This window comes from Emydura macquarii, unplaced genomic scaffold (genome assembly GCF_026122565.2).
Source record: "Emydura macquarii macquarii isolate MOO-44397 ecotype Brisbane River unplaced genomic scaffold, CSIRO-AGI_Emac_v2 contig_1146, whole genome shotgun sequence".
NCBI classification, from domain to species: Eukaryota; Metazoa; Chordata; order Testudines; family Chelidae; genus Emydura; species Emydura macquarii.
In genome coordinates this window covers 14,271,825-14,286,881 of record NW_027131283.1, presented here as the reverse complement: position 1 = coordinate 14,286,881, position 15,057 = coordinate 14,271,825, and the positions used below count along the sequence as shown (strand labels likewise).

General features: G+C 42.2%; 1 protein-coding gene across 1 annotated transcript in view; it reads left to right on the top strand.

Moving 5' to 3' along the window:
• Positions 1-2,309: 2,309 nt before the first annotated feature.
• The window catches only part of MAN1A1 (mannosidase alpha class 1A member 1), a 223,699-nt gene continuing 210,951 nt past the window's right edge, over positions 2,310-15,057 (top strand). Inside the window, exon 1 of the mRNA XM_067546665.1 lies at positions 2,310-3,253. Within this exon, the coding sequence (XP_067402766.1) occupies positions 2,633-3,253 (621 nt within the window). The 5' untranslated portion in view covers positions 2,310-2,632. The remainder of the gene's footprint in view (positions 3,254-15,057) is intronic.

The following is a 15,057-nucleotide window of genomic DNA, read 5'->3' as shown; positions in this document are numbered from 1 at the left end:
CAGAATCTGAAGTTGGTGAAGAGTCAGGAAGAGCTGAACAAGCTCACTGAAAAACTGAACAGGAAGTAAGAGTTTCCTGCAGCTACAGACAGAGATGAAAGCTCTTTATAATGACAGCAGGACTGGAAGGAAGGCAATTCCGCAGAGAAAGGATGAGGAGCTGAAATCTCTGCAGCTACTCAACCAGAAACTGCAACAGGATCTACAGGCTGCGATGCAGAGTTACTCTGGAGTGCAGGACCAGCTGCAGAGCCAAAAGAAGGAACACAACATAGCGCTGCAAGCTCTCCAGGACCAGATCCAGACATCCAAGATCTAGAAGCTGAATCTGCTAAGGGACCAGAACATAGTGTTCAGCCTGGAGCAGCAGCAGCAGAGTAAGTAGGAGACACTCGTGGGGCACAGAAAGATCTCAATGTCCAGCTGCAGAATTCTTCTGAGCCAACAGCCACCTCTCTCTGAGCAAGTGAAAGAACTGAAAGGACTAAAAAATGGAGGTCAAGAAGAGGGCAGAGCTGCATGAAGAGGGCACAAGCATTGACATTGAAATGGAAAACTTGGTAACTGTTTACCCAGTGGCTCATATCCCCATATAGGAGATGTGAAAATGGTCCTGGAAGCATCGCGGAAGATGGTGAAAGGAGACTGATTTACCACTCAGTGAAGGACTTACTATTGATGGCCACCTATACAGATGCCTGGTCTACACTTACCTGGCGATTCGGCGGCAGTCAATGAGAGTTATGCAAGCTACTCTTCCCTTCTGCGCGGCGTCTTCTCTGCACTGTGCTGACGGGAACCGTGTTCCCATCGGTGCAGCGCTACAGCACTTGAGGGGATGGTTTTACTGTGTCAACTTCTGAGGACTTCTAAATTGATTGAGCGGGTCTTCACTGACCACTCTATCGATCCAGATAGGTCGATCAGATGTTGCCGCCTTCTGTGTAGATTTACCCAGAGGCTGTGGCATCTATAGATGCTGCAGTAATGGCAGTAGCTTCTAGAGCTACTGAACAAATCCTATCCCTAAAGGAGTGGAGAGAGTTAGAAGATAAGTTTGCTGTGTTTTACAAGGGCAAGATGGAAATCATGGCACAACTCAATGTGCTACAAGACCAGAAAGCAGTATCGTTGCAGGAGCTAGAGGAAATACACTCCTTAAGAAAATGGATCCTCACTCAAGCCATAAAATGAGAGCATGAATCAGCCTACCTGAGGATAAAAGAAGACAACAGGAAATGACAGCACTTACTGTTACAGAAAGACCTGAGTGAACTCTGTGAGAAAACCCTAGGGTGCTCCCAGTTTACAAAGACCCAGACTAAGAGAATTGAACTACTAGAAGGGGAGAAAGCAGCCCTAAAGCATGAATATTGAGCTTCAGAAAATGTCAGGCACAAGACCGCCAAGAAGAGGCAATACCTCAAACCCCTGAAAGGGAAAGCTGCATTGGGATTTACCACGTGTGGGTGCTCTGCGTGGAAGAAATTGTTTCATTTGTAGGGGAGCTCTTGAGGGAGGAAAGTCATCTTTACTACTTAAAAATGTATAAGCTGAAAATGTAATAGTGAAAGCACAGCTGTTTGGAACAGAACCTGCATGAAAAGTGATATTAAACAAGTCTAAGACCCTGCTTACTTCTGACTCCTAGTAATGTTCTTGAAAAGACAATGTTGTTGCACTTTATATTGCAATGCACACATTTGTGTGTGTATTTATGAATCTGTGAAGTGCCCTGGGATAATTAATGCTACATCCATGTAAGTTACTAAAGAGTTGTAGTCAGATGCTTCCAGGCTGCAAAACTCTCCAATTTCTTATCTTGATTAGTGCAGGTTAATTAGTCATCCGAGTAGGTCGCTTGACTGCTTAATTGGGAAAGACTTTCTTTGATAAGAATCCTCTCTGCTAATGTCCATTTCACCTTGGCGATCTTCCTTTTTGGGGACGTTCAAACTGTAAAGAAGAAGCGCTCAACGCCCCCCCGCCACAGAACAAACACAAGCAGCAGCAGGAAGAAAAAAAGAAGCAAATTAAAAAGGTTACATGGATTCGATTAAAGAAACAGCGGGGCATGTATTGACTGGGGTCAGTGCCTCATTACTGCTGCGGCGGCTGCTGCTGCCGCCGCCGCCGCCGCCTCCTTTAGCGCTGCCACAGGATCCCGGGGCTGTTTGTGTTAACCGGACCCGATGATGCATCGCTTTCCTATCCCCCCGCCCCGTCTGTGCGCGCGCGCGCTGCGTGCGCCTCCCTCACACACACGCCCCGCCCCAATTCCCTGCACGCCCCGCCCACGCTCTGATTGGCCCGGCGGCGCCGCTCCCCCTCGCTCTGGCAGGCGGAGGCCGGCGTTGCCCGGCAGTTGTTCGCAAGGACCCGGTGCGGGAGGTGGCACGCGCGCGCGAGCCAGCCAGCCGCGGGGGGGAAGAAGCGCGAGCGGCCGCGGCGTTCTACTCGCCTGCAGGTGCTGGGGCCGGCGGCGGTAGCAGCAGCAGCAGCAGCAGCATGGTCAGGAGCTGACAGGCAGCAGCGCCGCCCAGCCCAGCCCGACCGGCCGGGGAAAGCGGAGCGGAAAAGTTCCTGCCGCCGCCGAGGGGGAACTTTGCGCGCGGGCGCCCGGCGCTGAGCCATGCCCGCCGTGAGCCTGTTGCCGCTGTTCGGCAGCCCGGCGGGGCCCGGCACGCTGGGTGGCCCGCTGGGCGGCGGCCCGGGTGGCGGTCGGAAGGCGTCGGGCCCCAGCGCGTTCCGCCTGACCGAGAAGTTCGTGCTGCTGCTGGTGTTCAGCGCCTTCATCACCCTCTGCTTCGGGGCCATCTTCTTCCTGCCCGACTCCTCCAAGCTGCTCAGCGGCGTCTTCTTCCACTCTGCCGCCTTGCAGCAGCCGCCGCCGCCTCCCCCCGGGGAGGAGCAGCGCGCCCCGCTACCGCCCGGAGCCGGTCCCGCCGCCGGGAGCGACAGCCGCAGCGGCAGCGCCGGGGAGGCGGCGGCGGCGGCCGCGGAGAACTTGGCCAAGATCCGCGAGGACCACGAGCGGGCTCTGCGCGAGGCCAAGGAGACGCTGCAGAAGCTGCCCGAGGAGATCCGCCGGGACATCAGTCAGGACAAGGAGAAACTTCTCCAGGACAGGCGCGGCAGGAAGGGCGGGGGGGCCGCTGGGCTGCCCAGCTTGCTCTTCCGCAAGCCCGTCGGGGCCGTGGGGCGGGAGCCGGCGGACCCTGCAGTCCAGCAGAAACGGGCCAAGATCAAAGAGGTGGGTGCTGCCCCCCCGGGAGGCTCCGCGGTCGGCCGGGCTGCCTCCTGGCTCGCTCCTCACCCCTTGTTTACCCCGCTCGTTGCCCCTTCGCCGCCAGCCCCTTTTCACTGACAAGTTTTCCCCGTGTCGCTCGGGTAGCTTCCAATTTGCTGAAATGAGTTTAGGGGGTGACGCTGGCTCCTGCTGAAAGAGCAGAAACCGGCTGATCGGCCCCCGCAGAGAGAGACGTTAGTGGGTGTCTGGGAAATCCGGATCCGCTGGGCGTTTAGCAGAGGTTTGTACCGCTGTTTACACTGGTAGAGTTCGAAGTGCAGCGTGGCCGCCCTTTAACCGTGTGTCGGCGAGGGGAGGAGGGCGAACGGTATCTTCCAGGTAAACTACCAGGACTAGAAGCTCTTCACAACTCTCTCTCTTCCAAACACTCCCCCCCCTGGGAAGCCAGAGGGTCTGGGCGCCTTACCTCGAGTTGTCAAGTTTCGTGTGAGATTAACTTTAAAGCTCAGAGAGCCGTACGGTGTCAGGATGGTGTGGCAGAGCCGGTCCCGAAGGGGAGCCGCATCTGTGAAAGCATCGCGGTTACTCTGTACTGTGCTCGGAGGTATAAAGCATATGCTCCTAACTCGGTACAGGTGTTACTTTACATCTCAAAGCACCAGAGCAACTGCCTTTGTATCCCCTGTTTGTTTGTGTGAGTTTACATTCATAATTAAGTCTAGGCTTCTGTGCAAAACCTGGGAAAAGTATGAATCCCAGCATTTATTGTGCATTCAGCAACAAGTCTTTAAAAGTATTTTAGTGACTTATATTGCAAACTGATTCTTAAACCATTTTGAAGAACTCATTATGACTGTCATTGATTTAGTCCTTTCGGTGCATTGGTAAATCCTTTATTGTGCAAGTACCTCATGTCATTTTCTCCTTTGTCAATTTCCCACTTTATTTCTTTTCTGGTTAATTGCCTGTCTCTCTGAAGATCCCTTCTCCTGTCTTTTGATATCTTTCTTACCCTCATCGCTTATTCTTTTTGCCTTTCTGTTCTTAAGGAAGCTATTCAGGGATGGCATTTTCTATCTGGGGTGGAGTTAGGTATAATATGCTCAGCCTATGGCTACAAACTAACTAAGTATATTTTCAGTTTTTGCTTTCCTGCTTTCAGTTATTATCAGCCTCCCCTGTGCTGGTCCTGCTCTTGCTACTATATAGTTTACTGAAGCATACATGTCTTGACTTAATAGATGGGAACCCGAATGAACCATGTTCACTAATCATAACAAGACATGGCTGTAAAACGGGGCTTTGGGAAGCCTGGAAAATGAAGTTTGTCAGGCAGAGGGAAGAGATGCGTTAGGCTCTGCCTGCTGTCCTCATTGTACCCACAAAGTGACTAGTGTGTCCAGTTCTATTGCACTTGTTCTTTGTATTTTACTACTCATGCACATATATAATAGACTTGTTTACTTCTCTCACTGCACTAGATTGGGGAGGGTGTATCATATTAATTGCTGCACCTAGTAAAATAATAGCTCTACTGGTAAGAGATATAACAGAAGATTGAACTTCTCTCTCTCCTGCTGCATTTCACATATGTTGTTATACTGATTTTCAAATGTGTGTGTTGTAACCCTGGCCAAACTATATTAACGTAAAGTCCTAATTAACAGATTATTTAGAAAAAACTTATTTTATAGCCTGTAGTAGTGAAATGTATGACCAATAATATAAATTTTGCCAACTCCTTAATCATTTTATTTATTCGGACTGAGCTGATTGTTCAGAAAGCTTTAAACATTTGAATATCTCAGACTAAACCTCTTTCTAAGGGAATTCCCACTCTTTCTCCTTTATTTAAACCTTTCTTTTCCTGAAGGAGAAAAGGGGGAAGTGAACGTTTTCTCAACAAAAATAATTTAAAAAACTGAACATTTTTCATTTTTTTCCCCCTTGAACTATCCTGGGACATTCCACACAAAATGAAAAATATTCAGATTCTTGCAAATTTTGCCATTTTTCAGCCAGCTCAAGTTAGTGCTGTTGATGATCCAGGTGTGGATCAGTATGACTCCACAAGACAAAATTTGTTTTAAATTTACATTTTAAAAAAACCTACAACATTACATTAAAATTGGAAAATCAAGTACTTGAAAGTTAAGAAACTATAGAATTAAGGTTGTCCTTGCAACCTTAGCCTGTGCCCCCAATGTACATTTCCGTTATGTTAGTCTTTAATTATATGATCCCATGCTATTTTTTTCTGCAGGATCCCAGCCTCATTCAGTGCATACAATGAACAGTGTTAAATGAATGGACAGAGCTCCTCTATATTTCTTATTCTTTTCATTTGATGTGTGATCCCCTTACATACTATCTAAACCCTGCACTTAAGTACAGACAGAAGTAATTTCCTCATGGGCTTTTTTTATGTGCTATTCACGATAGTATCTCAGTGCTTCACAAATGGTCAATTTATTTTCCCAACACCCTTCTGAGATGATCTTATTTCCATTTCACGGATGGAGATCTGAGATGCAGATTAAAACCAAATCTTCAAGTGTCCCCTAATTTTGGATGTCCAACTTGAAATGCCTGAGACATATTTTTCCAGAGTACTCAGCATTATATGTCACTTTATATATTCAAAGCGCAGCTCCCATTGACTTCTGAGCATTCACAGCTGCAGCTGCAAATCAGTATCTAGTTATCTCGAACTGGTACCTGGAAAATGAGGAACACAGAGTGGCCACCTGTGGAAACTGGTTTAAGTGACTTGCTCTGTGTCATAAAGGAAGTCGGTGGTAGAGGCAGGTGTGATACAGGGGCCCACTGGTGGTTATCTACTGTCAGCAACTTTTGTCTGGCTTGCCGTACTTAATATTACTTTTGCCATAATATATATACTCAAAAGATGGCATGTAATAGATCATGGGAAAGCTGATAACTCACTGATCATTAATACTGTTGCAAGGTGTACATAAGGGATATGTACAAAATTATGGATATGTGCTAGAAATTATGTTGTTACAATGGTTTTGACAAGCAATGCGTAAGCACAATCCGCCTTAGGCAATGGAATGTGTATTTGTTCGGTTGATCAGCCCGGTCCTGAGGTAGAGAGGATGAAGGGATGTTTACATAAAAGGAAAACAAAGTCCCCAACCTAGTGAGTTGAGGAGATAGTTCCTGTCTTTATAGGTAAGAAGCTTTGAACCTCAAATTACAATCAGTTAATTCAACTGCTTATTTACAAATATTTTAAAAATGTAAGTTAGGTCTCTTAAGAAAGCCTGACATGCTGGTGGTTGATATTGTGAAATGTATATATTAACACTATATGAGGAATTATGTATACTCACTGACAGTATGCTTTAAAGTCTGTCCAAACAAAGGGAGAAACAAGTTCTCTCCCAGACAGTAGGGAAGGGTAGGTATCTACCTGCCTCCAGTGTAATTTAAGCAGTATGGAATCAAAACAATAGACGCCCCATTTATATATGAATTAGTTGGGGAATTGGAAGTCAGCAGGAAGCCTTCCTACCTCTTGAAGGAGGGGCAGTCAACTTTGGGAAGACAGTGTGCCATCTATATCCCAGCAGGAGAGAGGAGCATGGTTTGGGCTTGCTTTTCAAAGAATGCATGTCAGAGGTTTACTGGACTATAAAAAGAAAGGGAAGATAACTCCATAGTTGTCCATCATTTGGGGGATTCAAAGGGCTTTAGAAATGACAGAACGTTGGGTCCTTGATCCAACAGGCCTGAAGTCTTTGAGAACTGAGATTAGGTGAGAAACCTACTTAGGCAAAGATGGTGAATTGCTGAAAGTAAGTTTTATTGTTGGTGGTATGTTTTTTGCTTTTGTTGGCTTGTAACCTTTCTATCTTACTTATACCTGATATCACTTAATCCTATGTCATTTTGTTAAATAAACTTTATACTAAAAACCAATTCCATGCTGGGATTGCAATAAGAGTGATTGTTCACTCCAATTAAATTTAATGAGCGGCTGTTACTGTCTCTTCAAAGGAGCTGCAAACTCAGTAACTTCTTTGAGTGTTTCAGGAGAGGGCTGGACACTGCAGTGAGAAGTCAGTGGGGGAATTTAGGATTCACTACTTGTTGGCAAGGCAAGGACTGGCAACGTCCTGAAGAATGTGCGGGAGAGAGAAATAAGCTGGTGTGTCAGAGTTGTCACATAGCTAGTAATAGCAAAACTCTCGCTGAGGTGGTGACGGTCTGGGAACCTCATCAGATTGTCATATTGGCAGATGGTTTGAGACTAGGAGGGTGTGTGTGTGGTGATGGTGCTGCTGGGGGGGAGTTGTCACTTGGCAAGAAGTACCTGGGCAGTAGAAGGGAGCATGTGACCAGTGAGCTTATAAGGCTGGCTTTTGGTTTCAGTGCTGTGGGCTACAGTAGCATAAGCCCTTAAGTCATCCAGAATTTCAAGGCAGGTAGTGACGCAACCTTACTGGCCTGGGTTGAACCCCCAAGTGTTGCACCAGGTTTCATAGATCTTTGAGGCCAGAAGGGACCCTGTTCACTTAGTCGGACCGCCTGTCGAACACTGGCCACAGAACTTCTAAGATAATTTCTAGAGCATGATGTTTAGAAAGACGTCCAGTCTTGATTTAAAAATTGTCAGTGACAGTGAATCTGTACAACCATTGGTAAATTGTTCCAGTGGTTAATTGCTCTCTGTTAAAAATGTATGCTTTATTTCTACTCTGCATTTGTCTAGCTGCAACTTCCAGCATTGGATCATGTTAGACCTTTCTCTCCTAGATTGAAAAGCCCACCAAATACTTAATAAAGGGCTCTTCAGTCTTTCAGAGGAAGGTATTTAAATATTTGTTCCCCATGTAGATACTTGCAGACTAATAAAGTCACCCCTTAATCTTCTTGTTGTTTAAGTTAAATAAATTGAACTCTGTGATTGACTATAACATCAGTAGATATTCAACTCCCTAAGCTGGGAGATCATGCTTTCTTTTACTGCTGTGCTCTGCCTTCGCTACCCACATCTCAGTTTCTGCAACCAATTAAGCAAATTTCCTATTGAGAGCAGCCTCATTCACTGATGAACCCTGATGCATTACCTGAACACCCATCATTTGCATTAAATGAGGTGGGGTGTGTGGGGGGTGGGAGGATGGTGCATGATCATATGTTTAAAGGCTATCACAGTGGATACACACAAGGTGGTTAATATAGGATTGGACAGTAGTTATGAAAATAAAAGTGAAATGCTGTTGTATGTAGGTGACAAGATAGGTGAGGTAATATCTTTAATTGGACCAACTTCTGTTGGTGAGAGAGACCAGCTTTTGAGCTAATATAGACCCCTTTTTCCAGGCTTGGAAATGTACTCAGACAGTCACAGTTAAATATAAGGTGGAACAGTGGTTTGGGATAAGTAGTCCACCTTGCATAATAAGAATATAGTGGTAGGAATATGCTACCAACCACCTGACCAGGATGGTGATGGTGACTGTGAAATGCTCAAGGAGATTAGAGAGGATATACAAATAAAAAACTTGGTTGATATCCCCCATTATTTATTCCTGTATTGACTAGGTACACGTCACCTCAGGATGAGATGCAGAGAGAGTTTCTTGCCACTTTAAATGACTGCTTCTTGGAGCAGCTAGTCCTGGAATTCATAAGAGGAGAGGCAATTCTTGATTTAGTCCTCAGTGGAGCACAGGATATGGTCCAAGAGGTGAAAATAGCTGAACTGCTTGTAATAGTGACCATAACCTAATAAAATTTAACATCCCTGTGCGGAGTGGGGGAACACCAAAGCAGCCCACCAAGGTAGCATTTAATTTCAGAAAGGGCAACGACACAAAAATGAGGAAGCTAGTTAAACAGAAATTAAAAGGTACAGTGCCAAAAGTGAAATCCCTGCAAGCGGCATGGAAACTTTTAAAAAGACACCATAATAGAGGCTCAATTTAAGTGTATAGTCCAAATTAAAAAACAGAGGACCAAAAATGTGTCACCATGGCTAAACAAAGTAAAAGAAACAGTTGGAGGCAAAAAGGCATAATTTTAAAAGTGGAAGTTAAATCCTATTGAAGAAAATAGAAAAGAGCATAAGCCCTGGCAAATTAAGTGTAAAGGTATAATTAGAAAAGCCAAACAAGAATCTGAAGAACAGCTAGCCAAAGGCTCAAATTGTAACAGCAACAATTTTTTTTAAATACATCAGAAGTAGCAAGACTGCTAAACAACCAGTGGGGCCGCTGGATGATCGAGATGGTAAAGGAGCAGTTAAGTAAGATAAGATAATTGTGGAGAAACTAAATGAATTCTTTGCATTGGTCATCATGGCTGAGGATGTGAAGATTATTACCATATCTGAGCCATTCTTTTTAGGTGACAAATTTGAGGAACAGTCCCAGATTGAGGTGTCATTAGAGGAGGTTATGGAACAAATTGATAAATTAAATAGTAATAAGTCAGCAGGACCAGATGGTATTCATCCAAGAGTTCTAAAGGAACTCAAATGTGAAACTGCAGAACTACTAACTATGGTATGTGACCTATCATTTAAATCAGCTTCTGTACCAGATGACTGGAGAATAACTAATGACGCCAATTTTTAAGAGAGGCTTCAGAGGCGATCCAGGCAAGTATAGGCCAAGCAGCCTAACTTCAGTACTAGGCAAATAGGTTGAAATATAATAAAGAACAGAATTATCAGACACACAGATGAAAACAAATAGTTGGGGAGGAGTCAACATGGTTTTTATAAAGGGAAATCATGCCTCACTAGTCTATTAGAATTCTTTGATGGGGGGTCAACAAGCATGTAGACAAGGATGATCCAGTGTATATAATGTACTGAGATTTTCAGAAAGACTTTGACAAGTTATCTCACCAAAGGCTCTTAAGCAAAGTAAGCAGTCATGGGATGAGAGGGAAAGTCTTCTCCTGGTTCAGTAACTGGTTAAAAGATAAGAAAACAAAAGGTAGAATAAATGGTCAGTTTTCAGAATGGAGAGAGGTAAATAGTGGTGTCCCCCAGGGGATATGTACTGGGGCTAGTACTGTTCAACATATTCATAAATGATCTGGAAAAAGGGGTAAATAGTGAGGTAGCAAAATTTGCAGATGATTCAAAATTACTTAAGATACTCAAAAGAAAGAACTTGGAGTCATTGTGGATAGTTCTTTTAAAACATCCACCCAATGTGCAATGGCAGTTAAAAAAGCTAACAATGTCAGGAATCATTAGAAAAGGGATAGATAAGACAGAAAATATTACATTGCCTCTTTATAAATCCATAGTATGCCCACATCTTGAATACTGCATGCAGATCTGGTCGCCCCATCTCAAAAAAGATATATTGGAATTGGAAAAGGTCTAGAAAAGGACAACTAAAATGATTAGGGATATGGAAAAGCTTGGAAAACAGACAAATAAGGGGAGACATGATAGAGGTCTAAAATCAAGACTGCTGTGGAGAAAGTAAATAAGGAAGTGTTGTTTACTCCTCAACAATAAATTAGGAGTCACCAAATGAAATTAATAGGCATCAGTTTTGAAACTAATGAAGTATTTCTTCACACAACTCAAGTTAACCTGTGGAACTCCTTCCCAGAGGATGTGAAGGCCAAGACTTTAATGGGGTTTTAAAAAAAAACTAAGTTCATGGAGGATGGTCCATCAAAGGCTATTAGCCAACATAGACAGAGATTTCTGTTTGCCAGAGGCTGGGAATGGCCAACAGAATGGATCACTTGACGATTACTTGTTCTATTCATTCCCTCTGAAGCACTTTGCATTGGCCACTGTTGTAAGGGAGGATACTGGGGTAGATGGACCATTGGTCTGATGCAATATGGCTGTTCTTATGTTCTTACCTTGAACGGTCCCTTGAAACATGTTAAGTATAATAGTGAAACCTGCTTATTTTGATTTCACTCTGAAGTGAAGAAAATTAAGATATGAATTGTAGCATTGCTTTATTAGGGTGGAGTTTCGTTCAGATGTGCTAATTCTCTTGGAAGGCAGTGTTTTACCTTTAATAGCAGATGTGAGGTGCTGCATTCCAAAGTATTATCTCCTCCCAACTCCTCTTCAGAGCTGAGCAGGAGGGAAAGGTAGAACAACAGCACCAGTTAGTGAAGCCTTTATGCTCTCCAAGCCTGTGGGAGTGAAGAAAGGGCTGCTGCTGTAAGACAGTGAAATGGTTTTGTCTACCAAACTACTTCACTGCAAATAAAAATAACACTATATTTCTCCCAAGGCTAGGACTTTGTTAGAATCAACATGGGTAAGCCCATGCTGGTGTAAACTGATGGCTTGTTGTTATCTTTTCATCTCTAGTAAGGTCATGAGAATATGTTGCTCACCAGTCTTTCTTTTTAATTACTTCACATTAACGGATACGCAGACTAATCTGAAGCAACTTATTTTTTCTTGGCCTTGAACATTGAAGATGTAAACTCCCCAGTGTGGGGAACATGTCTTTATTTTGTCTTGTACATCATCAAGCAAATTGGTAATACTTTACTAGTAAGTGAGGACATTTGGTTGAGACTGAACCTCATGGAATCTATCCACCGTTCCCCCTCCTTCTCATGTTGTCAATATGAGGCTCAATAAGGGTTACTGTAGATATAAGGATTTCTTCTAACCTATATCATAAACATCTCTTTATCCCCTTGCTTGCATTTCTAGCTCTTGCTTCTTTTCTGTCCCTCCATACAATATTAGTCCTTTGACACTTGTGTGCATCAGACTCTGCATCTCTACAATTGGTTGGTGTGGTGGTTTTTTTTAATCACAAAAGCATGGAGCCTTGAAGAGCTTAAATTTTAAAAATACAGGATAAAGGGAAAAGAATGAGAATGGACGTGCAGTGAAGTAATCAAATGGTGATTATTGGTCATGCTGCTAATAGAAATTTAGAAAAATATATAGACTCATAGACTTCACAACTTTATAATAATCCAGATTCCGGTAGATATCCTCCAGTTTTTCATAAGAATCAGTGGAAATGAGCCTTTATTGACTACTGTTTTTGGGTTTTTGGGGGTTATTTTTTTTGGGGGGGGGCTGTTTTTGTCTCCTCACCTTCTACCTGGACTACACTTGAAAATTTTTCCCCGTCTAGTATTCGTATCTTAGGGGTTTATACTGCCATTGTAGATGGGCAATGTTGTTTATTTTTAGGAGACAGATGTATGAAATGCACAACTTACATTGTGTTCTTTTCCATTTTCCCAAAGTTCTCTCATCCGGCTACAACTCTCGGTTTGTAAAATTTATCCCTGGAATGAGCTGATAGAGATTAGTTAAGGGTGATTCTTACCTGTTCAAGTATTAACCATGTCCAAACCTGCCTAGTTTTGAAAACTGAACATGAGATTATTTAGACTAGAAAAGATGGATTTGAAGCATCCACTTATTAACTCTTGAATTGTAACATAACATAGCTATTATAACCTAAACAGCCAAGGATGTACATATGTTGTATACATTTTCTATGCAGTACCTACAGTGTAGGCATCTGAAAGACCTGCTTAGTCAATTGTAACGTTCAACTTTTTCCTATATCCGATACTTTCAAACATGTCACACTTGTGGTTTATTGTAATTAAGTGCAAGACCAGCTTGACCATCCAAATAATTGGCTCTTCAGAGTTATTGGAGAACAAAAAGGTCTAAATGCTCTCTGCAAAAAAAACAAAAAACCACAAACCCAAAACAACAACCTGTCACAAAGATAGCGTCTTGCCTGAATTTCTTAAATTTACGACCATCATCACGAACTTCTAGATAGAGACGAAGCATAAATCTGAACTAGAAAGAGTGAGGTTTGTTTTTTGGTTGGTGGGCTGTGGGTGTTTTTTTGGTGAAAATTACGCAAGGCTGGGAAGAGACAGGTTTAGAATGGAATGTTTTTCCTGTGTTTTGGCTAAAATTATGAACTCATAAGGTAACTTCATATTTTAAGGTTCACTTAGCAGCTTGTGGCATCCAAGCAGCATGAAGGAGTGGAGTAAATCATAGTGTTAGAGTGCAGCTGCTGTAGGCTGTAACTCAGTGCTTTGTGGTAACTGAGGCAGAAAAGCAGAAATTAAAGATTGAGAAGTTTACTTTGAAATCCACTACTTAAACTGCAAATAGATCTGAGATGGGAAAAATTGAGAAGTGGGCTTCAGTGGATGCTGAAGTGAATGAAGGCAACAACATCTATGAAAAGCTGATCAGTGCTAGTCAGAATTTGACACTGTATTTCTTATGCAAGATAGTTAACTTCATTATAAGCATTTATACTGTATGGATAACTTTTTAAAAAGCCTTGAAAAATATTGCTGTGAAGTTGGATAACCTGTGTTCTTGGGAAGATTGGGATGTGGGTTCTCTCTCCTTCCTCTCCCCACAGTCCTCCACTTTGAGGAAAAGATGTAATATAGTGAAAGACTCTCAATCCTTACTTTAATTGTATAGAATATACATTAGCATCTAATGTTTACTCACACATTAAAATGCCAAACAGTTAAATCTTCTAATTTTGTTCTGTGCATAAAGTCTTGGTTTGCTCATCTTAGGCTACCAGCTACAAGCACGATCTGAATCTGGCTTTTTTTTTTTAATGGAGTACATTACTGTATACTATGGAGTAGCTCACTATATTACTCCATGTATAATATATAAAGAATATACTATCTCTTTCTTTGTCAGTAAATTGTAGTCTGAGATAGCATGAAAGTAATTTTATGCACTTAAGCTAGTATCCAAAAATTCATTCTGCCTTATTGCTCAAGAAATGACACCACTGTATGCTAAAATGTGTCTTGGGGAAATTGGCCTCTTTTGTTGATTCTATTCTTTTGTAATTGGGAATAATTTACTCTTCTAACTTGGTTTTTCTCGGGCTATAAGCTTGAGGAGAGGAATTTCATAGATAGGCCTCTAAATGGAAGAATATGTGCAAAGTAGGACTGTGAAACAGATTCGTGATTAATTGCGATTTTTTTACAACACAGAATCCAAAGTGTACAGTTATTTTTATGACAAATTGCCTGTAAAAAAATAAACAAAAGAAATAGTATTTTTCAATTCGCATCATACAAATATTGAAGTCAATCTCTTTATCGTGAAAGTGCAACTTACAAATGTAGAATTATTTTTTTATAACTGCATTAAAAGCAAAACAATTTAAAATTTAGAGCCTACAAGTCAAAGCATGAAGGGGCATAGGAATGTTTAGCATATCTGGCATATAAATACCTTGTAATGCTGGCTACAGCAATACTATGCGAATGCCAGTTCTCACTTTCAAGTGACGTAAATAAGCGAGCAGCATTATCTCCAGTAAATGTAAACCAACTTGTTTGTCTTAACAATTGGCTGAACAAAAAGTAGGACTGAGTGGACTTGTATGAGGTGAATTGAAAAATACTATTTCTTTGGTTTTTTACATTGCAAATATTTGTAATAAAAATAATATAAAGTGAGCACTGTATACTTTGCATTCTGTTTTAATTGAAATCAGTATATTTGAAAATGTAGAAAAATATCCAAAATATTTATTATACATTTAAATTAGTATTCTGTTTAACAGTGTGATTAATTGCAACTATTGTTTTAACCTAGTTAATTTGTTTTTTGTTAATCACATTCATTAACTGCAATTAATTGACAGCCCTACTGCAAAGTACCAGTTCTTCAACATATAGGCTCCTCCTTTATCGTGTTGCATTTTGGCGTGGGGGTGATCTTTAATGGAAATGTGTATATTTCAAGGTAGTGTATTTGTAATTTTGTTTTTAGTTTCCGATATGCCTAA